At 35.8% G+C, this 27894-nt stretch overlaps 1 protein-coding gene across 2 annotated transcripts; it reads right to left on the reverse strand.

Moving 5' to 3' along the window:
• Positions 1-5023: 5023 nt before the first annotated feature.
• Positions 5024-25427, reverse strand: pdxkb (pyridoxal (pyridoxine, vitamin B6) kinase b). Of its 2 annotated transcripts, none has more exons than XM_084401766.1 (11): positions 25103-25427; positions 21730-21784; positions 15797-15901; positions 11865-11948; positions 10373-10407; positions 10160-10245; positions 9896-9941; positions 8016-8127; positions 7623-7759; positions 7459-7525; positions 5024-6846 (listed from the first exon to the last, which is right to left on the reverse strand). In XM_084401766.1, exons 1-11 carry the CDS (start codon positions 25181-25183, stop codon positions 6734-6736), a joined length of 921 nt encoding a protein of 306 aa, XP_084257892.1. In that variant the 5' UTR covers positions 25184-25427; the 3' UTR covers positions 5024-6733. The 2 variants fall into 2 exon arrangements, with proteins under 2 accessions (XP_084257892.1, XP_084257893.1); XM_084401767.1 differs by lacking the exon at positions 25103-25427 and adding an exon at positions 25010-25102.
• Positions 25428-27894: the final 2467 nt, after the last annotated feature.

Consider the following 27894-nt stretch of genomic DNA (forward strand, 5'->3'; position numbering starts at 1 on the left):
ATTTCATTTAGACAAAACCAAAGCAGCATCAGAGCTGCAAAATTAATTTCTAATCATGAAATTGTGAATATATACACATGGAAATGAAATATACATTGTTATGACAACAACCAAGTTTGAGGCTGCGCTGATGCTGCATTTCATTTATATAGAACCAAAGCAGCATCAGAGCTGCAAAATTATTCATTTCTAATCATGAAATGATGAATATATGCACGTGAAAATGAAATATACACACTCATTATGACAACAAAAAAGTTTGAGGCTGCACTGATGCTGGATTTCATTTTTATGGAACCAAAGCAGCATTAGAGCTGCAAAATTATTCATTTCTAATCATGAAATAGTGAATATATACACATGAAAATGAAATGTATATACACTGTCATGATGACAACAACCAAGTTTAAGGCTGCACTGATGCTGCATTTCATTTAGACAGAACCAAAGCGGGAAAATGATTAATTTCTGATCGTGAAATTGTGAATATATAGTCATGAAAATGAAATATACACACTCATTATGACAACAAAAAAGTTTAAGGCTGCACTAATGCTGCATTTCATTTAGACAGAACCAAAGTGGGAAAATGATTAATTTCTGATCATGAAATTGTGAATATATAGTCATGAAAATGAAATATACACACTCATTATGACAACAAAAAAGTTTGAGGCTGCACTGATGCTGGATTACATTTTTATGGAACCAAAGCAGCATTAGAGCTGCAAAATTATTCATTTCTAATCATGAAATAGTGAATATATACACATGAAAATGAAATGTATACACTGTCATGATGACAACAACCAAGTTTAAGGCTGCACTGATGCTGCATTTCATTTAGACAGAACCAAAGCGGGAAAATGATTAATTTCTGATCGTGAAATTGTGAATATATAGTCATGAAAATGAAATATACACACTCATTATGACAACAAAAAAGTTTAAGGCTGCACTAATGCTGCATTTCATTTAGACAGAACCAAAGTGGGAAAATGATTAATTTCTGATCATGAAATTGTGAATATATAGTCATGAAAATGAAATATACACACTCATTATGACAACAAAAAAGTTTGAGGCTGCACTGATGCTGGATTTCATTTTTATGGAACCAAAGCAGCATTAGAGCTGCAAAATGTCACGATGACAACAACCAAGTTTAAGGCTGCACTGATGCTGCATTTCATTTAGACAGAACCAAAGCGGGAAAATGATTAATTTCTGATCATGAAATTGTGAATATATAATCACGAAAATGAAATCTACACACTCATTATGACAACAAAAAAAAATTTGGTGAGCTGCAAGATTTTAGTATGGTTTTTATGATGCATTGTGTCTTTACATATAATTCTGAGCAGGCATTTCTCAGAGCAGCCTTAACTTAACGCAGATGGTGGAAAGCATTTGTTATGCTATAACACCCCCTCCCCACCTAGACACACACATAGACAGCATTTAATATAATACTTTGTTTTTCTTTATTGCATTATAACATACATACATTATAAATGTGGATTTGTACACTACAATCTTTATTGTTACATATTATAAAATATTCAGAATTTGAAAACAAAGCACTAAAAACTTTTACCAAACATTTATTTTTATTGTCTTTTCTGACCCCATTCAGAACGGAAAACTAAAGAAAGAACAAAAATTATTATTTTTTCTACCAACCATGTCAACAGAAAGGGAATCGAAATGAATCGTGAAGCACTGACATGTCACTATTAGAACTGTTAAGAGAGACAGACATATTTACAGAGAAGTAGAATGGTGCATCCAATTGTTGCCCTGGCAACATGTCATACTGCCCATTATGATGTCACTGAAATTCATATTTGGCGTTCTGTGAGAAGGGCACATTTTCAAGTGTATTCTCATGTACTCTTGCCGTAGCATCTTCTATCAAACAGAACTGTTGAGGACAAGAGTACATTACAGCAAGCACAGTGGTTTTAAACACTCATTTTACAGATGAAATGATTCCCAAGACTTAATGAATCATTTATGTCGAATTCCATCATTTTCTAGAGATGTTTCATCCTACATCACAAACAGCCTCTGGAAATATTCTGTCTGTGTGGAAGTGAAATTCAACAAAAATGACATTTAAAAAAACAAACAACTATCAATATAAATCTTACACTCACTTCAAGAGTCAGAGCTATGGAAGCCGCAACTAATGTGAAGAACAGTTGGATTTTTTTAGCACTAGCAGGCCTGAAATGCGTTTGTACACGTTGTAAGGCATTCAATGCCTTGTGATGGAAGGCAGCTAATAATACAAAACTCAGTGCAACAGGAAATGACATATACATGATGAGGTATAGGTCCAAGCAATATATAACCGTATCATATGGAGTCAGGACATTGTTTACACTCATCAGATTAAAAAAGAACGGCAATAAGGGACCTACATACTAAAGATCATTTTGTTTATAGTCTAAATAATGGTAGTGGAATAGTTTTTTCCCCAGACGATATAAGCTCCGTCCACTAGAGGGAGCTCAGCGTCATTTGGTCATCTTTGATCCACAGTCTTACAATAGACAACACATAATTTCCACAGACCGATATACAATTTACAAACATTACAGAACAAACAAAAATGTAGTTCGTCTCAAAAGTTCTTCACCACAGTTCCCTCAGGGAATGTACTAGACATCGCTGCTATAACAGTCAAAATATTTGGCTACCCACTTTTTTCTTTTTCTTTTTAGTCTTCATGAGGTTCCGACAGGTTCTCTTGTATCAGAACACACCCGTTGTTCCATTAACAGTAAACACAAGCAGGCTCTCATTGTAAGCACATAATTGACATCTTTAAATATAGTTAACATGCATGTTTTTCTGCTGAAGATAAGGTTGACTGCTCACCAAGGCATCTTCAAGCAGAAGTAGCCATTTTGCCCTGGTTTAGTAGCACTTTCGCAAATGCTAATGTAACCAATCCTACTCGCACTGCTCCGAGCGTGAGTCGAAATGGCATCCCAAGCATGGGAAGCGGCCATGCTAATAAAGCAGTCGCTAGTGCACCTCTTGAGATCAGGGGATTGAGGTTTACTCGCACAGCTCTTACTAGCTGGACTCTTTTACACTCACCCCCCTAAACCTCACTCGCACCTGGGTCACGGCACCAAATGTAACCCCTCAGGTTCTACTTGCCCCACTCCGAGAAGGATACGAAACAGCGCTTCTGGCATGGGAGGTGGGTGCGCTTACAAGGATGCTAAAGATTGCAGTCTCTAGCATCAGTCACTAGCATGCCTCTTGAGGCCAGGGGATTGAGGTTTACTCGCACAGCTCTTACTAGCTGAACTCTGTTACACTCACCCCGCCTAAACCTCACGTGCACCTGGGTCACGGCACCAAATGTAACCCCTCAGGTTCTACTCGCCCCACTCCGAGAAGGATACGAAACAGCGCTTCTGGCATGGGAGGTGGGTGCGCTTACAAGGACGCTAAAGATTGCAGTCTCTAGCATCAGTCACTAGCATGCCTCTTGAGGCCAGGGGAGTGAGGTTTACTCATGCAGCTCTAACTAGCTGGCCTGTTACACTCACCCCCCTAAACCTCACTCCCATCCGGGTCATGGCACCAAATAGCTGGCCTCAGTTACACTAACCACCCTAAACCTCATTCCCATCTGGGTCACGGCACCAAATGTACCAAATAGCTGGCCTCCGTTACACTCACCACCCTAAATCTCATTCCCATCCGGGTCATGGCACCAAATAGCTGGCCTCAGTTACATTAACCACCCTAAACCTCATTCCCACCCGGGTCACGGCACCAAATGTACCAAATAGCTGTCCTCCGTTACACTAAGAGCAAATGGTAGCAGTACAGTTCACTTGGAGACTGTGATATCATGATCATCTGAACACCACCTCACTGTCAGTATTCACAAAAACTAAACTTGGCTCTTCTTATTTATTTACGTCCCCTCCCCCCAGTTTATCCCTTCACACCCTCATTTTTCCTTCAGAGAACACAAATACTCGCTCGCTCACAGTAGAACCATCCTTTTGTCATTCACACTTACACGTACACAATGTACAAGTACACATAAGAAGTTAGATAACAGCTCAGGAACTCACGAAAAGCTGAAGCACATGCCCCTCTGAGCAATGCTGACCCCTGATTAGTCCTGCACATGGCCATTATTATTTTTTTTTTGCTATGGAAAATAAGATAGTGGTTGAAATGGATGAAAACAGGTGAATCTCATGAAACCTCTCAAGAACAACGCTGGGTCATATTTCACTCCAAAATCAAAAGAAATATACATTTTCTTTAAAGAAAATTTAGCCAATTATATGATTGCTATTTTTTTTTATCTAAATTTTTTTATAAATCCAACACTCACTTAAAAGTCAAGAGTCAGAGCTACTGAAGTCACAAGAATAATAGATTTTTTTGAGCACTAGTAGGCCTGAAATGCTACATTTAGACAATTTGTTTGATCATATTTTTTAATTTTCATGACAATCAAGTATGTCATTATGGTAATGCAAAGATATATTATTGAAATTAGCATTAATAATCATGATTATTACATTTATATTATAAAATATTTATACATCATGTTTGTTTTTGTTCTACTTTTTTGTTCCACCAATTAAACGTAAACAATTATTGTATAACAAAGAGGTGAAAAAAAAAAGTTCCTAAAATAGTTTTTTTTTTCTTAAACTTTTTCCTATTTCTGTCTTTCTTGTTCCTTCTTTTGAGTATGGGGTTAAATGTGACAAATGTTTTCGTGAGATTCACTCAGAAGGAACTTTGAGTGGTTAAAAGACAAATGCAACTAAAAAAATGATCAAAGAATGAACCGATGGATTAAAGAAATGTGAATAATTTTGGAAGAGCATTAGTTAGGTGTAAAACAGAAGTCAAAACTAAAGCAAAAAATAAAACCTGAGAAATCAACATATAAAACAGACAAGAAAAGATGATGTCGCCTGAATCAACCTCCCTATGAACTGAACAAAGGAGAGCAAGTCTGATTAAATGTATAACTCATCTGCCTTTTATTATCTTTCACAGCATTGTAACCAAGAGACAGCGTGTTCTCTGGCACAGTGAGAGAGAACCTGCCGCAGGTCACCAGACCAGCACACATACACAACTACTTTTAATCAAGGCATTTTAAGACGTTTCCCCAGTACTTCAGACTTCATTCAAGTCTTTTCCTTTTAAGATATGAAAATACTATCAAATAAAAAGATAAAACTACTTTTAAAGTCTCTTCTGCTTGTACAAACAAGTAGATTATCAATGCAAATACAATCAATTCAAAGCAAACGAGATGATAATGTTAGTTACACTGACAAACAAACATGAAGTGAAATGCTAGAAGTTCCGCATTTGTAAATGCTCAATGCAAAACGAAAATCAATGGAACTAGAGAACTAAGTCATACACATGAGCAAGGCCAAAAATTATTACAGTACATCTCACCAAAAACATCAACAAGTCACAAAATACAGCAGCGCATCTCTTCAGTAAAATCTCCCTTTTTTGGGGAGAAAATAGTCACAAAAAAACAAAATAAACAATAAAATACACATTTAAACACAAGTTGGACTCTCACACAAATGAGTGCTTTGGGTCTGTAATACATATTTAACAACTTACTTGCATTTTTCAGGTTGGCCACAACATATCTTTTCCAGATACAGATCTCTTATCACGAACCGCAGTGAGCAAAAGACCAAACTTTCTGGGTAATTCTCAAACGACAAAAATACAGAATTAAACTTTGCATGAAGAAAGTCTATTTTTAGGACCAACATTGTTTGTATTGTGACAAATAATCACATTTTATCCCTGAAATGAATATAATAGTCATGAAAAGCATCCTCTCCGGATACAATATTTATATATATATATATTAAAAAAAAACCTGTGTAAAATAATATAATAAAAAAAAGAGATTTGAGAAAGATTTGAAAATGAGATTGATATTTTTTCACAATATAGTAAGTGACTGAGAATTGGGGAGAAAAATACACTTAACTCACTAAAATATTAATATTATAATAAAACAATTATAGAATTTATTATTATTATTATTACACTTAACTGACATAAAACTAATAGCATAATGCACTAAAACGTCATGGTCCTAAAAATAGGCTTCTTTTTCTTTCCTATGCAATAAATGTCTTATTTTTACCTTTCGATTTTGAGCAAAAATATGACTTGGGTATTTCTTGAGAGTTTTTGAGGTTTTGTTTTCTATGTTTGTTGCTGAACAGCTCTGACTCAAAATCATAGAGTGTAGAAAAGCGTCACATCTATATTAACGTCATTTCTAAATTGGTCCGCACTAGATCGATGGCAGTTTAGGTACATAACTGACCTGGACTGGACATGTCAGAGACTGGGCTTTATGTGCAGGACGAACCGGAGTTCTTGAGGAGCTTTGAGAGAAAGGGAGAGAGAAAGAGAGAGAGATAGAGATGGTGAAGACTGCAAGAGTGTGAATGAGAGGCCGATCATCTCTCCCATTCTCTTTTCTCAGCGCAAGCGATCGCTCTCCCCCCTCTCGCCTGTTTGGCCGTACCCTGCTGAATCTCTTGGGAATGGAACTGTTGTGCTCTGGCTGAGATTCTAAGGCAATGTCACATTACATATCAAAATGTACAACATCTATACATTGTGCAGTTGTGAGCGGAGGGTGAGGTGTGTGGATGAGATGTGGCGTGTGGCGGCTCTATAGAACGGTGGCCTCCATGACTATGGCTGGATCCTCTATGTCCGCTTTACTCTGGACCATCCGTAACTCCAGCTGAGCCGGGCTGGGTCTTCTACCTGGACCTGCCATTTCTGAACATGCAAGACAAAGACAGGAAAGCATTTCAATGGAACAATTGCAATGTAAGATGTTTATGAAAGTCTCTTTGGCTAACCAAGGCTGCATATATTTGATCAAAAACACAGTAGATATTGTGAAATATTATTATAACTTAAAAGAACTGTTTTCTATGTGTATGCATTTTAAATTGTAATTTATTCCTGTGATGACAAAGCTGAATTTTCTTGATGTACGGGTCTTTACTGTCACTTTTGATCAAATTAATGCGTCCTTGCTCAATAAAAGTATACATTTTTTTCAAAATCTTTTGAACAGTAGTGTATATATACATAATGAAACAATGATAGTGACGGATGGATGACGTGTTTAGGCTTTTCAGTGGCCAGAACTGTAAACCAAACAAATGTATAAGTGAATATCCTATGTTTTTATTGAGTTTGTCATTTTAATTAAAGATTTAAAAGATTTAAGTGCTTCATACAGCTGCAACATACCTAGAAAACAGCTTATTTTTGTTTACTTGAGCAATTACTCATTTGTAATTTTAATATTGATAACAAATTTTGGCATTGTAACAACATGCACATACATATAACATAAACAACGTTTGGCTGCTGTGTTACCATGGGCATAAGATATAGTCCTCTGAATGACATGGTGCATGACGGAGAAAGTCTTCTCGCACGCCGTCTGAGAAAGAGAACAAGACAGAATAACACTCGATCAGCATTTTATTACTGCGCTGCATGATCACCGTGATGCATTTATGACATGATGATTTATGTACCTTCAGGTCTGTTGGGTAATGGTGAGTCCAGGCCAACAGCATAGCAGCAAATAGATCACCTGTCCCAACAAACACCGCATCCACTTTCGGCACCTCTATTCGGATCCGCTGGGTCTTCCTCGTACCGTCCGGCATCACTGCAGAAACATGGCTATTTTGTTCATGTCTGCGTTCTTCAAAACAATTCACCATACATGAACCAGCCCTGATCTTCAACCAGTAAATCATGAAGGTGGTTCAGAGCAATAAATACATATATATAAATAAATATAAAAAGATTTGAATTCACATGCATTCCAATAAGCTCTCATGATTTGTCATCTGTCAAAATCCACATTATCTTCCACTGTTCAGCACACATGGACACACACACAGACACACACACACACTTACAAATGCGCTGACTGCCAAGAGACACCAGGAATCTGTCTCCGAGACGAGGGGGCAGATCAGAGCTGGTGATGACCACAGTGTCTGGACCCATCTTATGCAGCAGGTCCATCACCTGAACACACACACACACACACACACACACACACACACACACACACACACACACACACACACAGTCAGAGGCCTTTTCTGGATCTCCATTATAATGTTGACAGCAACATGTTTCTTGTTGATGGTTGAGCTTTGCCTCAATTTTCAAAAGGTCTCAAAAATACAGACAGCCTGTATTCAAAGGGTTCACAAATGTTTTCCTATTAATAATAATAATAATAATAAAATGTATTACTATTAAAATCTCAATAGTAATTATATATTAATAACATAGATAATTAAAAGAAAATATAATTATTATTGATTATGCATTAATCATATATGTTTAGATAATAATAGTAACAAAATAACAGTTATTATAATGTTAAATAATTGTTATAATAATTAGTAATTATATATTAATAATTATTAGATAACATTGAGGCAATAGCGGTGTAACGATACCCTAATTTCACGCTTCGATGCATATCACGATACTGAACTCACGATACGATATTATTGCGATACTCCAAGACATATAATAAAAGGTTAAGAAAAAAATGTACTGTTGATTAAATGCTAAATTTGATATAATATTGTGGGTGTAAATGAATAGGCTTGGACAATGGTGACACCAGAATAAATATATTCATGATTCTGAACCTGAAAATACAGAATTATTTTAGACGAATATGCTTGCACTCTGTCACTGGCTAGATATATTTTAAATAATGTAGGCCACTTTTTACTGGTAACATAAGACTTATAACATAAGCATTATCAGGACCCACTAATATTCCCCCATTATTATACATTATATTCAACATAATATATTGTAGTTTAATGTAGTACTGACTCTGAAAACTTCAATTTTTTCCTCACAGGGTAATTTTTATTTTGGGTGAACTATCCACGATACATATTGTTGCATTTTTGTATTGCGATATATTGTGACACGATATATTGTTACACCCCTATAAGGCAATAATAATATTTTCAAATGTTATCATTTTCATAATAAATATAATCCCCCTCTCTCTACACTCACACACATATATGCATGTATATATACACACACACAGTATATAATAATAATAATAATAATAATAATAGTAATTTATTACATAATATATTAATATTATAATTCCCTTAATATTATCATCTAATAATACTAATATTATTATTCATTGTAACAAAACATTAATAATATTAAGATAAAAAAATAATAAGAAATTTTTTTTTCTATTTTTGATGATGATAATAATTGATTAGATTAATAATAGTAACAACACCATAAATAAATAATTATTAGTAATTATAATTAATAATCATTAGAAAATATTTTCTAATATTTCCATAATATTATTAATAATAATAATTGTATTATTATTACCTTAATATTACCACCTAATAATAACAACAATAATAATTGTTATTCATTGTAACATAAAACATTAATAATTTTAAGATAATAATATAGCAATAATTTTAAAACATTATTATTTGTATTATTATTGGTGATGATGATGATGATGATGATGATAATAAATTATAATAATACCTTTATTATTAGCAAATAATAGAACATAACATTTGGAAATGAAAGTGGTTTGTGTATCATTTGCAGTTAGAGCATCTAATTTATATTCAGACATTGCTTTCTGTTTCCCTCCTTTTTTTATAAGCCTACTCCATTTCTCGTGTGTGTGTGTGTGTGTGTGTGTGTGTGTGTGTGTGTGTGTGTGTGTGTGTGTGTGTGTGTGTGTGTGTGTGTGTGTATTTAAACTCACCTCAACAGCGTCTTTCTCTGTGCTGATATTCTTCCCTGTCAATAACCTGGAATGAAGAGCACAGAGTTAGAGGAGTTGATTGCACATCAGTGCGACTGAAGATTTGAGTGTAGAGCCACGACTGCCCACCAGAGGGCACTACAATATTACTCTAATGTGAGCAATCTGACTGAAAACCACTGAGGTTTGACATTTGCAGCACAGAAACATCCAATCACACGATAACACACACAAAAATGTTGAGTGGAGGGGTATTTTACTCACTCTGCCTCAAACTGGTTGGGTGTGATGATATCGGCCACAGGTACCACTTTATTCTTGTAGACAGGATGGAGATTCTGAGGAACATACTGCAAAAGACAAAGAGTACTATGAAAAATAAACGTCAGCTTACTCCGAATTCTATTTCCTGTATAATGAACATAACGGAAAAGAAGAAAGAAAGAAAGAGAGGATCTAGAACACAAGCAAGCTTACCATTGAACCATGGTCACCTAAGACAGGGTCACACACTGACAGAAAAACAGAGTTAAACAAGTTATTCTTTAAATGTACAAGGTTAATGTACACTGCCGTTCAAAATGTTGGGGTTGTTATGATCTTTTAATGTTTTTGAAGGAAGTCTCTTATGCTCATCAAGGCTGCATTTATTTGTATTTTACAAAAATACAGTAATATTGTGAATTTTTTAAATAACTATTATTATTAATTTATTCCTGTGATGCAAAGTTGAATTTTCAGCAGTCTTCAGTGTCACATGATCCTTCAGAAATCATTCTAATATGCAGATTTGATGCTCAAGAAACATTTATTATTATTATTATTATCAGAGTTGAAAACAGCTGCTGCTTAATATTTTTGTGGAAACCGGGATACATTTCCCCCCCAGGATTCCATGATTAATAATAGAAAGTTCAAAAGAACAGCATTTAAAACAAAAAAGAAATCTTTTGTCACTATTTACCATCACTGGTGATCAATTTAAAGGGATACTCCACTTTTTTCGGAAATATGCTCATTTTACATCTCCCCCAGAGTTAAACAGTTGAGTTTTACCGTTTTAGAATCCATTCAGCCGAACTCCGGTTCTGACGGTACCACTTTTAGCATAGCTTAGCACAGATCATTGATTCTGATGAGTCCAGTAGCATTTCTTTCAAAATGACCAAAGAGTTTCAATATTTTTCCTATTTAAAACTTGACTCTTCTGTAGTTAAACCGTGTACTAAGATCGACGGAAAATGAAAAGTTGCGATTTTCTAAGCCTATATGACTAGGAACTACTCTCATTCCGGCGTAATAATCAAGGAACTGTGCGGCTGTACCATGAGTGAAGCAGGCGTAATGATATGACGCAGCGCCTGAAAATAGGTCTAATAGGTTAGACAAACTTAGTCCCGGTCACGTTGGAAGAAGTTACCGAGCTGGGGACTATTTTCAGGCGCTGCGTCATATCATTACGCCTGCTGCACTCATGGTACAGCCGCACAGTTCCTTGATTATTACGCCGGAATGAGAGTAGTTCCTAGTCATATAGGCTTAGAAAATCACAACTTTTCATTTTCCGTCGATCTTAGTACACGGTTTAACTACAGAAGAGTCAAGTTTTAAATAGGAAAAATATTGAAACTCTTTGGTCATTTTGAAAGAAATGCTACTGGACTCATCAGAATCAATGATCTGTGCTAAGCTATGCTAAAAGTGGTACCGTCAGACCCGGAGTTCGGCTGAATGGATTCTAAAACGGTAAAACTCAACTGTTTAACTCTGGGGGAGATGTAAAATGAGCTTATTTCCGAAAAAAGTGGAGTATCCCTTTAATGCATTCTTGCAAAAAAAAAAAAAATCATACCCCAAAACTTTTGAACTATAGTGTCTAGACATGCCTGTAAAACATTTATGATGCAGAAAAGGCACTGATCTATACAGCATTATGTTAACCTGATCAAAGAGACTGAAAAACACTCACCATATACCAGGTTAGGATTGGCCCTCTTCAGCTCTTGTACAATATCAACCACCATCTCCAGGAATGATGTATCTCTAGTGTAACCTGCAGAAATGGAGAAACAAAAGTGCTTTTATCAACAATTTTGTTTTCCTCTTGAGACTCCATTCGTTCCAGATCAAGATTCCGCCTGAAGTGCTGAAACTGAGCGCTCGGCACAGGCACCAGTTCATTCTCGCTCTTTCTGCCTGACAACTTTAAAACAGTTAAGGTGGAAACAATACAATACACTCAATTTGTGGGTGAAACATTGTGTTAGGCATAAACACTTGGCAATCCTGCTGAAGTTATTTTATTTCAGACGACAGAAAAGAATCAGAACAACATAAAATATAAACTGTATTAAAGAGGCTTTTTACAAACTCTTAATTTTGTTTTTGGGGTCTACCAGAACAGGTTTTCATGCTTGAATGTTCAAAACACATTATTTTTCACATATATTTCACATTGTTGCAACACCTCTCTTTCCAGTCTGTCAGTAACGCTCCGTTTAGTTTCGATCTCTGTGAAGCCCCTCCTTCTGAAAAGCGCAACGTGCTCTGATTGGTCAGCTGAATCGGTGTGTTGTGATTGGTCAATCACTTCAAGTGTGTTTTCAGAAATGTCACGCCCCTTACCATAACCGTGAGTTTCAACACACTACTAAAACAACTCAACCAGGCCTCACCAACTTTTTCTGCGTATGCCTTGGGAAGGGAATTATTTATATGAGGAATATTGCGACGTGTTCGTTTCAGGGGGTTCAGAAACAGTGCGCACGGTTATAGAGAACAACTCCCTTTGGAGTGACTTTGTGCTTTGCAGAGCTTTTTCATGCTCAGACAGCAACATTACACTAAATAAAGTGGAAAATGTAAAAAAGCACAATAGGCCCTAGTTAAATTGATAGACTTGGAACTCAATAAACACACCAGTAAATATCAATAAATATCAAAAGTTATTTGAGGTGGGACAGCCTTGAAACTCACTCCTCAAGCTATTGGTCATGTGGCGGCTCAGGTAAATAAATCCTACGTGTGACGCATCTGACCTTCACTGCTTTTCATGATGTCATAGTGTGTCACACAATAAATCGCACTGCGACAACACAAGCCACAAGTAAGAGAGGCACGCAGGAGCCTTCAAATAACACTTCAAAATGTTACAACATTAGAAATATTGCATTATAAATTGTGTTTAGGCATTATATAGGATGGATGGTCACTGGATACAGAATAATGAGCACACTGACAACTACCTAAATCAGCTCATATATAATACACTACAGTTCAAATGTTTGGGGTCTCTTAAGTCTCTAATGATAATCAAGCCTGCATTTATTTGGTCAAAATTATTGGGAAATTATTACAATTTAAGATAACGGTTTTCTATTTAAATGATATATCAATTATGTTTTGTAAAACATTTAAAATGTTTAATTATTCCTGTGACGGCAAAGTTGATTTTTTTTTTTACTCCAGTCTTCAGTGTCACATGATCCTTCAGAAATCATTACAATATGATGATTTGCTGCTCAAGAGACATTTCTTATTATTATCAATGTTGAAAACAGATGTGCTGCTTAATTTTTTATTTTGTGTGAAAACTGTGATACATGTTTTTCAATTGAATGCATCCTTGCCTAACAAACATATTACTAATAACAAAAATTACAATAAATAAAAGAATCCTGATAAGCATAATCTTTCAAATCAGTCATTTATTAGACTCGTTGTGAAATGTGGCTCTACTGGACTGCAAACTGCATGTATAAATTCTTCCCACACTGCTCTCTATTCCCATGTTCTCCTTTCCCCCTTTTCCCATTCTGTGCTTTCCTCTCCTCTCAAGGTGATGATAAAGGAGAGCTCATGCACCGGAGACACTCGGCAGAGCACAACATCTCAGTCTGCGGTGCTCGTGCGAGACCTGCGAGTCTATGACCATGTGTCCTCTATGGTCCCCCGGTGATGATTATTAGCAGCGCCTTTACAGAGCGAGAGAGATACGTTCACTTCCTCTCTCACTCCAGACTCAACACAAGACCATTACATTTTCTGAATTAAACGGGTGCTTGCCTATGCAACACTCAATGCCACAGTGTTAAAGTTTGACCAGCACTTTTATATCCAGGGGTCGATATTTATTATAACTCATTTTAAATGTTTAATTGTAACCGCTTTACCATGTCTTTATTTATTTGTTTATTTTATTTCAAATACCTTTTATATATATAGATTCTATAGTTTTACTTTTGTTCCAGACTTTAAATCTAAGATCATAAAAATATCTGTCCCATACTGAAAACTTGAAAACATGAAATGATGAAAATGTATAGTGTAAATGTATCTTGGCTTCCACAAAAATTATAACAACAATGTTTTTTGAGCAGCAAATCAGCATATTAGAATGATTTCTGAAGGATCATGTGACACTGAAGACTGGAGTAATGATGCTGAGAATTCAGCTTTGACTTCAGATGAATGTTAAAATATATTCAAATAGAAAGCAGTTATTTTAAATGATAATATTTCACAATATTTCTGTTTTTACTGTATTATTGCTCAAAATAGGCATCCTTGGCGAGACTTCTTTCAAACAACTTTTAAACAGAGTATATCAATATTTTACAAAAAAGCACAAACCAACAATTTTGCCTCTAATAGTTAGTGTAGAGATAAAATATATGAAACATGATGTATGAAAAAAAAGTTAAATAACACTTGATAATTTTTTATATTGCATCTTTTAAAATCAAGCTGTGATTGTCAAATTATGAAAAATTTGTGAAAATATTGTACAAATAATGCAAAATATTATGCAGAGTGTGAAAATATTTAACAAATAGTATGCAAAATAGTATGCAAAGTGTGAAAATATTGTACAAATAATGCAAAATATTATGCAGAGTGTGAAAATATTTAACAAATATTATGCAAAATAGTATGCAAAGTGTGAAAATATTGTACAAATAATGCAAAATATTATGCAGAGTGTGAAAATATTATGCAAAATAGTATACAAAGTGTGAAAATATTGTACAAATAATGCAAAATATTATGCAGAGTGTGAAAATATTTAACAAATATGCAAAATAGTATGCAAAGTGTGAAAATATTGTAGAAATAATGCAAAATATTATGTAGAGTGTGAAAATATTGTACAAATAATGCAAAATATTATGCAGAGTGTGAAAATATTGTACAAATAATGCAAAATATTATGCAGAGTGTGAAAATATTGTACAAATAATGCAAAATAGTATGCAAAGTGTGAAAATATTGTACAAATATAATGCAAAACGTGTGAAAATATTGTACAAATATTAATCAATGTGTTTGAAAATACTGTACAAATTAGTATGCAAGCGAAGTGTGAAAATATTGTAATTATAATGCAAAAGAAAAACATGTGAAAATACTGTACAAATATTAAGCAGTGTGTGAGAAGATTGTACAAATATTATGCAAATGTGAAAATATGTATTTAGGGTACATAAAATGTAAGTTATAAAACTTCCTGAGCAAACATTTTACTTTAAAAATCTATAATTTGAGATGTAGTGGAAATGACTTTCAGGGAGGAAAAAACCCAGACCAGAATTCTCCTGTGATGCATGTCAACTGTTAAAACACACTTTTCCCACTCTCACTAGTCCACAGAGCCAAAACAGCCTGTAGCTGAAGATACACAGCTCCAAGTCAAGAGAGCCTTTCTCATGTGTGTATGACATTATTAATAGGCCTACAACTGAAAAGTGCTGGAAATACGAGAGTCTGATGCCAACAGGGAACTAAATCATACACTTATTTTCCTCCCTATAGGCTCAATAAATGACTAAGCATGCAAATAATATCCACAGCAGTGTGACAGACAAGAGTTTCACAGGCATGACTGGTACCCAAAGAACTGACCTGTAAGTACATAGTCGTAGTGGTTGACGTTGTTCAGTTTGATCCCTTCATACAGCACGTGAAGCTCATCTGCAGTCAACACTTGGCCCTTCCAGTGAGAGTAACCTGGGTAATGACAGATCACAGGTCAGACACACACAAATCACATCTCAAAATCCACTGTCTGATTCGTCTGCCCTTGATATGTATGGGTTACGAACAAAAGTCCCGTCGTTTCGTCAGAGACCACTGGTGCTGCCCGCGGGAGCTGTGATGATGTCACAATTCAGGTGAGTCACCGGCATGTTTCTTGTTGCTAAGAAACAGGACAGAGGAAAGCCTGAGGGGCTGGATGAAAAAGACGCATCATTGTCGCCTTGATGTGTGTGTTTTGGGGGAGAAAATGACTGCGATGGGGAATCTGCGATTAGACGGGTGTCTGTCGTCATCATTTCCTGCTGCCGCAACTCTGCAATGCCTCTCCGCTGGAACCACAGAGCTCTCTAATCCCAAACGCTTCACCCGCACGTATCATGCAGATACTCGATTTCACACCAAATCACGATCAGCATTCAGAAGCCGCTGTGTGAGGTGCATGCTGTTTCTACCCATAAGGCTTTGCTGCGCCCATCGATGTTCCGAACAGAGATAATGCTCTGGATGTCACAACCTGCAAATATATTTCCAAGGTCAAACGATAAAGTCCTAGCTCAGCTCAACAGGAAGAATGTACATAAAACTGATTGCTCGGTCCTATATTTCAGAAACCAAAATGTTTGTACATTAACTAGACTTGGCCAATGGTACATTAACTAGACAAAGGTCAATGGATGCTGTAATACATTGTCACCTCTTTATCAAATCCTGAAAAAAATTAAATATTAAGCAGCACAACTGTTTTCAACATTGACAATACATTTCTTGAGCAGCAAATCATCATATTAGAATGATTTCTGAACGATCATGTGAGACTAAAGACTGGAGTAATGAGACTGAAAATTCAGCTTTGCATCACAGGAATAAATTACATTAAAATAGAAAACTTTTTTTTTGGAATAATATTTAACAATATCGCTGTATTTTTGATCAAATAAATGCAGCCTTGGGAAGCATACCTTTTTTTTTTTTTACAAAAACAAAGAAATCTTACAGACCCGAAACATTTGATTAGTACTTTTTAAAAAGGCTAATAATCAATAAATGGCTCATATCAAAAATCTATAATCCTTTTATATAAAAATATAGATTAATTACACCACCAAAAAAAAGGAAATAGTTTGTAGTGAATATTTGCAATCGTAACATTTTAATGTGCATTATGGAAGATGGAAAAAAAATCCTTCAAATACATGCTATAGAAAAAAGTATTATGCTTGAATTAGTAAAAAGGCGCATAATAATAGAGAAGGGAAATATCCAATGTATCTGGCCATATATAGAAATTATCAATACAGCACTTGGTCTTTATGTGCTTTATAAATAAAATGAATGAATATTATAATATAATATAATATAATATAATATAATATAATATAATATAATATAATATAATATAATATATTTATATATAGATAGATAGATAGATAGATAGATAGATAGATAGATAGATAGAGAGAGAGAGAGAGTCAATATGCTGAATTCATCTCTGAAGCAGAAAAGAGAAGGAGACAGCAAGAGAGACGGATAAGACTTTAGTCTAGTGTACCTTCTGATTTCAAATGAACCATCCAGTTACTCTAAACCAGTTACCCATGATTTCAATCAGCCATGTGCTGTAAAACACAGTGCTGTTGGAACTGCTGAAGACTTGATGTGACCACAGGAGCAAACCACTAACCTACACAACTCCAACTACAGATCCCGACCAGACTCCCCTGGCACTTGGTTCGCTGTGCTGACAACGGCTGCTGGTTTGGGAATACTAAGTAAGCCACAGTGGCATTAGTCTAAGTCCCTCCTTCTATAGGCTTAAATAGCTTTAAAAACCAAACTCAAGTGGATAAAGACAATGTTACAGCTCTGAGTAGGAGAAAGCAGCCGAGCGGAGAGGGAGGCCAGTCACAGGGCAACAGCCTACAGTGGGTTGTGCCACGTGTTGTTTAGACTACTGATCCGAGGCCAGTTAGGGTTATTCTAACTAATGTGCTTTGAAATGGGATGCGTTTATGAGAAGCTGGTCCAGAAACAGTGTTTGAGAAATTTAGCAGTGACAGACAAGCATGTGACACCATGCATACCAGTTCTGGGTCATGATCTTTTGTAAATGAATGGGGGCAGGAGATTTCAAGCCGCAAAAAGGATGCAAAGTACTATAAAGGTATAATGAAAGTAGCCTATATGAATCATGCACTATATTCCAAGTCTTCTGAAGTCAAGGTGTGGTTAAATTAGTGAAATTTCAGTGAAACTTTACAGGGAAAAAAGGGCACATATTATCAATAGTGTAGCAATGTATAAAGCACAGCTCACACTGGAGTCACTTTCAAACACAGTGGCTTTCAGTTGGTCAACGCAGCAAATTAACTTTAAACAGTTGCAAAATCTGTGTGGGGAAATCTTACACCCTCAATCAAAATTGTTGATCGCGTGGATTCCCACTGAAATGGCTGGATTTCGCCAACGTAAATTCGCTGACCAATGGTAAATTTGGCTACCTTCATATTATAGCTTTGTGTAACAAGAAAATTTAAGTCATTATGGACCATTAACTCTTTTCCCGCCATTGACAATCTTCCGGCAAACTGTGTTTTCACTGTTATACGGTAGGGGGCATTATCATGCTGAAATAGTACAAAACCTCTGGATCAAAACACGGGCGAAGAAGAAGCAGAAACAAGCGATAGAGCAATGCTTAGCACAATGCACATTAATGCGATCCGCAAACATTATTAAACAGCATATAAATTCAAAACGGTCAAACATTACTGATAAAATGTGAAACCCATGAAGAGATACAGGACTGTACAAGCTTTGGAGGTGTTGATGGACACGATCTACTCAAGCGGCAACCTTCTGGTCTCTCTTTTGAATCCAACAAGGAAGTGACTTGAACTGCAATTCATCGACTGGCCACTAGAGGCTCCAAAAAGAGAGTCAATCCCATAGAACCATCATGTTAAAATGCCCAACTTTACAGCAGAAGAAAATATGTTTACAGCCTGGTACCGTTTAAATTATATTAAGCCTTAAAGTTCTGCATAATTAAGGGCGTGACCACTTGAGTGACAGGTGGATATCCACTGCTGATGTCACTACTAGCCGTTTGCCTGCTGTCTGTTATCCGTCACGTCACCTCAGCTAATCCCGCCTCTTTGATCATTTTCGGTTATCCGGGAGTGACGCGCTACCAAGATGGCGACGGTCGGCTCCGCCCACTTTGGGCTTCAAAAATGCTCTTCAGAAACCTACGGGTGACGTCACGGACACTACGTCCATATTTTTTTTTACAGTCTATGGATCTACTCCATCTATGTTTTAATTATCGTTAAAACAAAAAACACTTTTTTCTCAGCTTTCAGCTTTTCGGGGTGGGAGTGTGTGTTTCAAGGAAGAAAGAAAGAAATTCATACCAGTGGAACAACATGAAGGAGAGTAAATGAAGAACTAAGAGTTGAGCGGGAACAGTGGGTCTAAATGCAGGTGAATATTCTGCTCTTGCAAGCAAAAAGTTCTCAGTTAAACGTACACTATGTAATTTTTTCGCCACTAGGGGTCGCTAACCTCTTACAATAACAAAGGCGTAGTTTGATGACGCAACACTTGCTAAAAATTATGGATCTTTGTCGTCAACGTCAAGCCGACCGATCTAATAATGTTTATGGATGAGTAAATACATCAATGTTTTTATCATGACTGTGATATGAAGCAGGCCGGGATTGCTAAGAGACAGCTATCAGCTCCACACGCGACGCGAGTCCCGCGGATATAAAAGGAAGGACATTTCAGTCTACCGAATACACGCGAGTGCAGAATTACAACTCACAGGTCCGTTTATTAGACAAATTAAACTTGTGAGGTAACGCAGCGCTGTTTCACTTGGTCTAACATTACACTATCACACTAAACTGCATTTGAATGTGTTGAAATGTATGTGTTAGTTTGTCTGTATGAGACTAGCAGTAAGCTAGATCAACATTAGAATAACATACAGATCATATTCTAACATTTTATCATTGTTGAACTATATAACATTGATTAGTTTTATGTAAATGTGCTCACCTGTTTAATAAAGTACATGTAGAAGCGGTCGAAGTCTCGGACGTGGAGCTCTCGTTTATATAACGTTACTGTCTATGGGAGCTCTCGGCATCTCGAAAACACCGCGCTGATATTGATTCTCGTTTTAGTTCTCCTTTTTTATCCAAAGTCCGCTTGCCATGGTCCATAATGTTTGAACGAAACAACAACAGCGTGCAAATAGACACTGCGAACTACACAGTTGTCCACGTCTGTCGCCTTGGTTACTATCAGAGGGCTCTGGTTCATAGCTATGGCAGTACGAGCGGAAACCAGGGACAACGCGGATATGACGCCATTGACACCGACAAAACGGAAATAAAGAAACGGGACGTGTCTTCGAATTAAATTACAAATTTCTCCTGGTTTGAAAGTTGTTGGAAACAGTCGGGATAATGTAAGTACACAACTAAAATAAATATATAACATAGATATAGTGACTTTTGCTATTTTTAAAGCAAAAAAGTTACATATTGTGCCTTTAAAATAATACAGGACATGTTTTAAAGAACCATAAGGGAAGTGTACAATCCAAAGAGAAGAAAACATATCAATACCCTCCTGAAGTACAAGGATCAGTGGTCTGTTTAACAGCTCCCAAATACACACACACTTCAAAATGAACTGTCACAACATGTGAATGGAATATGCTTTAAGCACTCGACTGAAGCATCTGTTTCTGTCCTCTTGTCATTAAGAGGTCAAGGGGCACTACAGTGCATTTGCAGATGAAAATTACTCTGTGAATGTGGAAATGCATTAGGGTGCATTGAAACAAGTGATATCCGACAAGTGATCAAAACTCATGAACTCATATAAAATACCGTCAGGATTAAAAAAAAAGTCTTTAATGCCTATAATCTTAAATACAAATTATGGGTAACACTTTACAATAAGGTTCATTATTGTAGTGTTCCTTAGTTAACATGAACTAAGAATGAACTGTACTTCTTCAGCATTTATTAAACTTAGTTCATATTAACTTCAACATTTACTAACATGTCATTAAAATCAAAGGTTGTCTTTGTTAACATTAGTTAATGTACTGTGTGAACTCACATGAACAGCTCTATTTTTATTAACTAACATTAAGAAAGATTAATAAATACTGTGACAAATGTATTACTCATTGTTAGTTCATGTTAACTAATGAACCTTATTGTAAAGTGTTACCAAATTATGTTGTGCAGCAAATTAGCCAATTATAAAATTATTATAATTATATGTTCAATCGCATGTTCATAAGCTGATCTGTCTGTGACGCTGTTGTTTGGGGCTGGCTGAAAAACACATTATCTTATGATTATGAAATCTGTAATGATTCTTTCTTCAGTGCATGTTTATGCACATGTTGTATCGTGACATATTAACTTTACAATATTTAAAAAAACCACCTGTACTCTGACTGCCCTGTTTAACACGTTTTACCATGTCATAATCTATTTCAGATAATACCACACGTTTAATTGCAAAAGAAGGTGCCAAAAAGATTCCATCTGGTTCTAGTAATTATGACATCATACAGTAACACATTCTCATCAGGGCATGTGTGACATCATCATAATAATAATACATTTTAAAGACTTAATTTGAGACTCTTTATCCAAATAAGTGAACCGCACAACAACTTAAACAGGTTTTTTTTTTTTTTGTATGACTTTGTTTCACTGAGACAGACTGTTATCCAAAAAATCAGCAGAGAGTTAGAGTCAGCCTACCTGTGTGATTGGAGAACTGAACAGAGTTGATCGAGTCCACCTCAAACCCCATGACCTGGCAAACACAGACACATTCAATACGTGAAAAGAAGTTCATTCAGAGAGTAACACACAATCTAAAAGCAATAATCACTAGAGCCTGTGATGGTGTATACATATTATTATCATAAACTTATCATAAAATAGAACTGAAACAGTGGCAGTATACATATTATTATCATAAACTTATCATAAAATAGAACTGAAACAGTGGCAGAAAAACTAACTAAAACTAAGAATACTTAACAAAAATAAGTAAGTTGTCTTGTTTTACTAGTTATCGAGGACGTTTCACATGGCATAACCACTGTAACCCAGACGATTTAACAGGTATACCGAGTTAGTTGTGAACATTAATTTAAACCATTTATTTAAACGTCGTCCTGACTCTGTATGGAGAGAGAATTGTGTCTTTATTACATGCGAGAAAATAAATGATCTGAGAGAAAAAAAAAAAAGTTTGAGAGAAAAAGTTATCACACTGATAGCAAAAAAGCATTTCATGAGAGAAAAAAAAAATATTTGAGAGAAAAAGTTTTCATACCAATAGCAAACAATAATACTATTTGAATACTATCAACACCTAGTACAAAATCCTCAAAAAATTTGAGTGAAAAACAACCAAATTAATTCTATTAATTATTCTAAGACAAAAAATTAACTAATATAAAATTATACTTCCCCGGTTGATTGATTACATTAAGAATAGCTTATTTTTTGTATCACAAGTTCTGAAATAAGTTTAGGGCTGGGTAAAAAAATATCGATTTCTCAATTTTAATCGATTCTCATTTTTACGAACCGATATCAATTCTTAAATCCCAAGAATCGATTAGGCTGGTCATCCAGTTTTCAGTTGATGAACGAATGGAACATTATAGCGCGCATCCCATCCAATAAATCACAATAATATTTGTGCTTTGTTACTACTGATATGAAACAAAGTCTCAGATTTCAAATTACGTCCATTTTCTTACGAAATTCAAAAACATAAAAATCGTTTTGGCGCTCTGGCGCGAGATCGCTCTGGCGCAGCTTAGCTAAACGTCAGTAAAACAGCTTGTAAACAATGTCATGTAATGTCACATTTACCTCAGAAAAACCATATCCAGTGAACATAAACTCATTAGTCTGCTAGAAAAATTAACTCTAGAGAGGAGCATTTTGCTAAACATATGCACCATATTACATCATCTTTAGCCTATATTTTTTATGTTCTTCAATATTTAATGCATGTTTGAATAAATCTGGCAAGTTTTTATGACAGCCACCATTTAAATGTTTATATTTCATATACATTTATTATTTTTTTTTAAAGTGTAATTTAAGTGTTTTTATACAAATCATTTAATTTTTACTTTCAATATTCAATATTCAACTAGTAGGCTACAACTGACTCCCATAGTTAAGAGATTTGTTTTCCTTGAGAATATTTGCCATGTATTGTACCTGATATCCAAAATAATCAATATTGATTCAAATCGAAATCGAATCGAATTATGAAATTTGTGTCAATACCCAGCCCTAAAATATGCAAGTGAGGAATTATCTAATTAAATATCCATTAACTTGCATAGATTTCTAGAACAAAAAAATTCTTGTAAAAAAAAAAAAAAAAATATATATATATATATATATTTGACATTAGAGTCATCAGTTTTTAAGTTTGGATTTTGGATATCTATTTTTTTTTAGCACTCCATAAATCAGAAAAAAAAAAAAAAAAAAAATTAAGGAATAAAATCGTGTATAAAATCAGGCAAATTATATATGAACAAACCCCCCCTGTAAAAAACAAACAACAAAAAACCTTCAGAATATAGATATGAATACAACTGTTAAGTTTGGTGTATGTAAGTGTTGCTGAAGTGGATATTTCTGACTCAGTTTAGGAGAAAAAACACATTTTGAGAAAACGGCTTTTAAAGATATATAGTGTAATTTAAATCTACAGAAACAAATAGATAAAGTGCTATAAAAGATCAACATAATAGTGTATTTTGGATGTTTTCTTTCCACTAGTCTGGAAAAAAACACTTTATGAAGAGCCAGAAAACCCTCAAAATTGACAGACGCATGACAAACAGTGTTTTTGACTGTAGTGTCTCGCCTCTTTAAAAGATAAACCGCAAAACAATTAGGCCTACACCCATTGTTTAAGTGAATCATACTTGTCATAAAAAACATCATGGAATAAAAATCGACAACTCTTAATTTTTATGGAATTTTGCAGTGTTTATTATAAATTAGTTATCTGTGCACGTAATTTTTTTTTATGCATGTGCCCCTCCCTCTTGCAGCAACATCTCTTCTCTGATGACGTGTTTACTGGCGCGAGGGCGGGACAACCTGTCACTCACATTAGATCAGCCAATAGCAAACCACAACCATCCAACCAATTCCGTTTCATGCCATATATCTGCCTACTGGAATTTGTTTGTCACAATAACACATTTGAAGAATTTGAAAGGGAAATAAAAGGTTAATTTCACTTACTATTAAAAGCAGCACTATAAGTATATGATACACGAACAGATTTCGAGTCTCTCGGAACACAAACATAAAGACAATTTCAAAACATGAGGGTCAATGCAAATAGCGTTCTCTGTCAATGAAAGACGCGGACTCAAAGTTGAAAAAAATTAAATGTAAAACGCAGGATGCACGAGCGTGGGTGGCTGGGAGAGCCGCTGGAAAAAAAAAAAAACAAGAAAAAAAAAAAACATGTCACGATTTTGCAGGAATTGAGTCTCGCGGCTGTGACGTCAGTCTTGTAATCGTAAGACAGCGCGAGCAAGCAGAAGAGGAAGACAGCCGCTTTCTGGTGGCATGACAGCTGGAGCCATTCAAAAACTAATGAGCCTAATTTAATAGTTTGGACGGGGCTTGAACCCTCATGCCAAATGATCTTTCGGAAACCGAGATTCAATGATATCCGAATCATTTCTGGTGATGATTCACGGCACTGTCACTCCTCCTAATGATGACAGTCGCTGGTCTCACCGCATCGGGTTGTGAGCATTAAACTGCCGGTGTTTTGGCAACACGAGCTTTATTAAGTTCCTGTGGCATATAAATGTAGCCAAATGACTATTAATAGAAGCATATCTTCAATTCCGTCTCGCATATCGCGGCAACAAGCATCAAAAGGCCAAGTTCTGGGAATTAAATAGATTAGACTCTGGATAAGGGAAGTTCACTTCATAGATATCACAAGAACTGCATGCAAAGGAATACTGACCATGTGACCTTTCCTTTCTCCAGTCCACAAGCATGCTGTCATGCACTATAACATAATTATCACGAGTGCATCTGTCGTGCTTCAGCTGCTCACCTGTAACGGGAAGGATGCAGATTTATTCCCCACGTATCCTCTCACGACATGACTCTGAATCGACAGCACTCGGCATTCCATGTCGCGCGCAGTTAAAGTTGTTTTAATCGCTCCAGAATGTCACGCGATTAAGGAGCAGCGGCGAACCGGAGAGGTGCTTTTCTTCCCTTTTAAAAAATCCAAATTAGGATCCGTGATGGCAAGTTCACTAGCCAGACAGAGAAATGAAGGACATTCACACTGACTGGAGACGCTCATTGGCGAGCGCAGCTACTCAGGCATCCTGAGGGGGCACCTAAAATTCACTGACATCACGACGACGCTCGTACAGCAGTGCTCGTGTCCGCTATTAGTAGAACCGTAGGCTATATTTATCATGCATTCAGATAGAGAAGAGGTGCGGACGACATTAGCATTAATCCATCACATAAACCAAAATGTGAATAAATACAGATTGGGATGTATTAGCACATGCTGGATTTATATGGCAGCTAGGCTACTTATTGTCTTTCACATAATTTTGAAAAACTGTAGATTGTGGCATGTGATACAGTGATGTATTAGCGCAATAAAGCGAGGTCTGTCTGTAGTATTGCGGAAGTGGGGTCCTTCAACACAGAGACGCGCTCTAAATCCTCCAATCGCTAGCGCTGTCAGCGGTGACGTCAAGCCCTGAATGGGTGATGTTTGACGTCACCACTGATGTCACTGTCGGCAATCTGTCATGTCTAACCGCTTCTTTCTGAATTTTAATTCTGTCCACCCATGGAAAATTAATTCTTAAAGCCTATAATGCCGACTGTATAATATTTGGTATCCTGCATTCATTTATAAAGCTTATAAATGATCAGCATGACCAAAACATTGCTGGAAAAAACACAATCCTCTACATGCCTTCTAGCCTCTGATTGAGAGTTCATCCTTTTTTTTTTTGCAAGTTAAAGGCCTTTTGCTGTGAAATCTTTAGATTTTTTTAAGTAAATGTAAGAATAACTTTTACATTGTTATTAATAGTTCAAGATGAACATTTACAGTTGGCTACTGAAGAAACTTGATTATCCATACATAATTTTTGCAACTAATCATTTAAATATCATCTTACTAGAACATTATTGGGAGATATAGAGTGACAGCTGATATTTATATGCATTTTATGTCAGTAGTCTGTTATATAGCCTATACTGTAATAAAGATTTCTATAAATTGCATATTTTTGCTCAGTTCGGGCCTCTGAATAATTTTTTTCTTTAACCTTTCTTTAACCAGGATAGCCTCTCTGAAATTAAAAATCTCTTTCACAGGAGGTGTTTTAAATTAAATTGAGGTGTTTTTTCCTCATCTAGTATGAGCTACATATTCTTATTCTTATCATATGAGCTATAAAAGCCTGATGTATCAAATATGATACAAGGCATAAAACACACTGTATGCAAACTTTTATATTTGGTCTAAAGGTTCAATAAAGAGAAAGACTATTACTTCATATAGTTATCAGACTTTATAGGGCTAAACCTCAATACTTAGTTAACATTTATTGTAAAATCCTACATGCACTTTATTGTCCACTGAAGCTAAAATACTGTGACTCATATGCAAAGCCTCAGGTCAGGACTCGACTATTTTTGGACAGGTGGGCCGGTAGCTCTAAGCTTTACAAACCTAGTTCATCTTTGGCATGTTGCCTGCCTGACTATGAATCTAGAAAACGTATGAGGTGCGGTTTGTCTAGCCCAAGTGAAAAGAGGAGAGACAGGGAAAACATAAGTCTATTTGGAGCTAAGAATTATTGAACACATGAATCATTTTAAGAGCTGTCTAAATGGGAAAATGCATTTAATAAAGCAAACTGTAAGGGACTGGGCTCTTATCCAACCTCTAAAAGTCAACATTTATTACTTTTTTGAGTGAAAAACACTATTTGCTTTATTATTGAGACACTTTTCTCTTTGAGTAATTCCCCACAATGAAGTTTTGTCAGATTTTATATTTGGAGACATTTTTCTGCTCAATTTTGCCCAAATTATAGCTAGTTTAGAAAGACACACACCGGTTAACACACTTATGGACTCCGATAGGGTTAGTTCACCCAAAAATGAAAATTCTGTCAGTAATTACTCACCCTCATGTTGTTCCAACCCCGTAAGACTTTCGTTCATCTTCGGAACACAAATTAAGATATTTTTGATTAAATCTGAGAGCTGGCTCACTCCTTCATAGGCTTCTATGGGATCGAAACTTGCCGGCCCAGAAAGTTAGTAAAGACAATGTTTAATATGGTCCAAGTGACTACAGTGGCTCAACCATAAGTTTATTACAAATTTACAAAGTCGTTATTTTTGTTTTGTTTCTGCGCACAAAAAGTTATATTGTCGCTTGATAAACTAATGGTTGATCCTCTGTAGTTACTTAATCAAAAATATCTTAAAGGGGTGGTATAATAAGATGTAAAATATGTTTATGATGTCCCCAGAGTGTGTATGTGAAGTTTTAGCTCAAAATACCCCACAGATATTTTTATATAGCATGTTAAAGTTGTCACTTTTTGAGGGTGAGCAAAACCGCACCGTTTTGTGTGTGTTCCTTTAAATGCAAATGAGCTGCTGCTCCCGGCACAGAGGGCGGAGCTTCAAGAGCTTGTGTCCTTTTACCTCACACAGACACGCACTGAAAATTTTAAAGACTTTAGCCTTTTATGTTCAAACCGGAGTCAGAAAGATGGAGAGACTCAAAAAGTGACAACATGTGGAATGCAACAGGACATTTCTGAATGGTTAGTAGATGAATTAGGGTAG

This window comes from Rutilus rutilus (genome assembly GCF_951802725.1).
Source record: "Rutilus rutilus genome assembly, chromosome: 2".
In the NCBI taxonomy this organism is placed as follows: domain Eukaryota; kingdom Metazoa; phylum Chordata; class Actinopteri; order Cypriniformes; family Leuciscidae; genus Rutilus; species Rutilus rutilus.

Bases quoted from the DNA above. Each gene is read 5' to 3' on its own strand.
- pdxkb (XM_084401766.1), bottom strand. From the start codon at position 25,183: ATGGAATGCCGAGTGCTGTCGATTCAGAGTCATGTCGTGAGAGGATAC. The intron at 9,942-10,159 runs GTGAGTAAAATA...TCTTCATTCCAG, and splicing joins CCCAACCAGTTTGAGGCAGA to GTTATTGACAGGGAAGAATA. The intron at 7,760-8,015 runs GTAAGTGTGTGT...ATGTTTCTGCAG, and splicing joins TCTTGGCAGTCAGCGCATTT to TGATGCCGGACGGTACGAGG.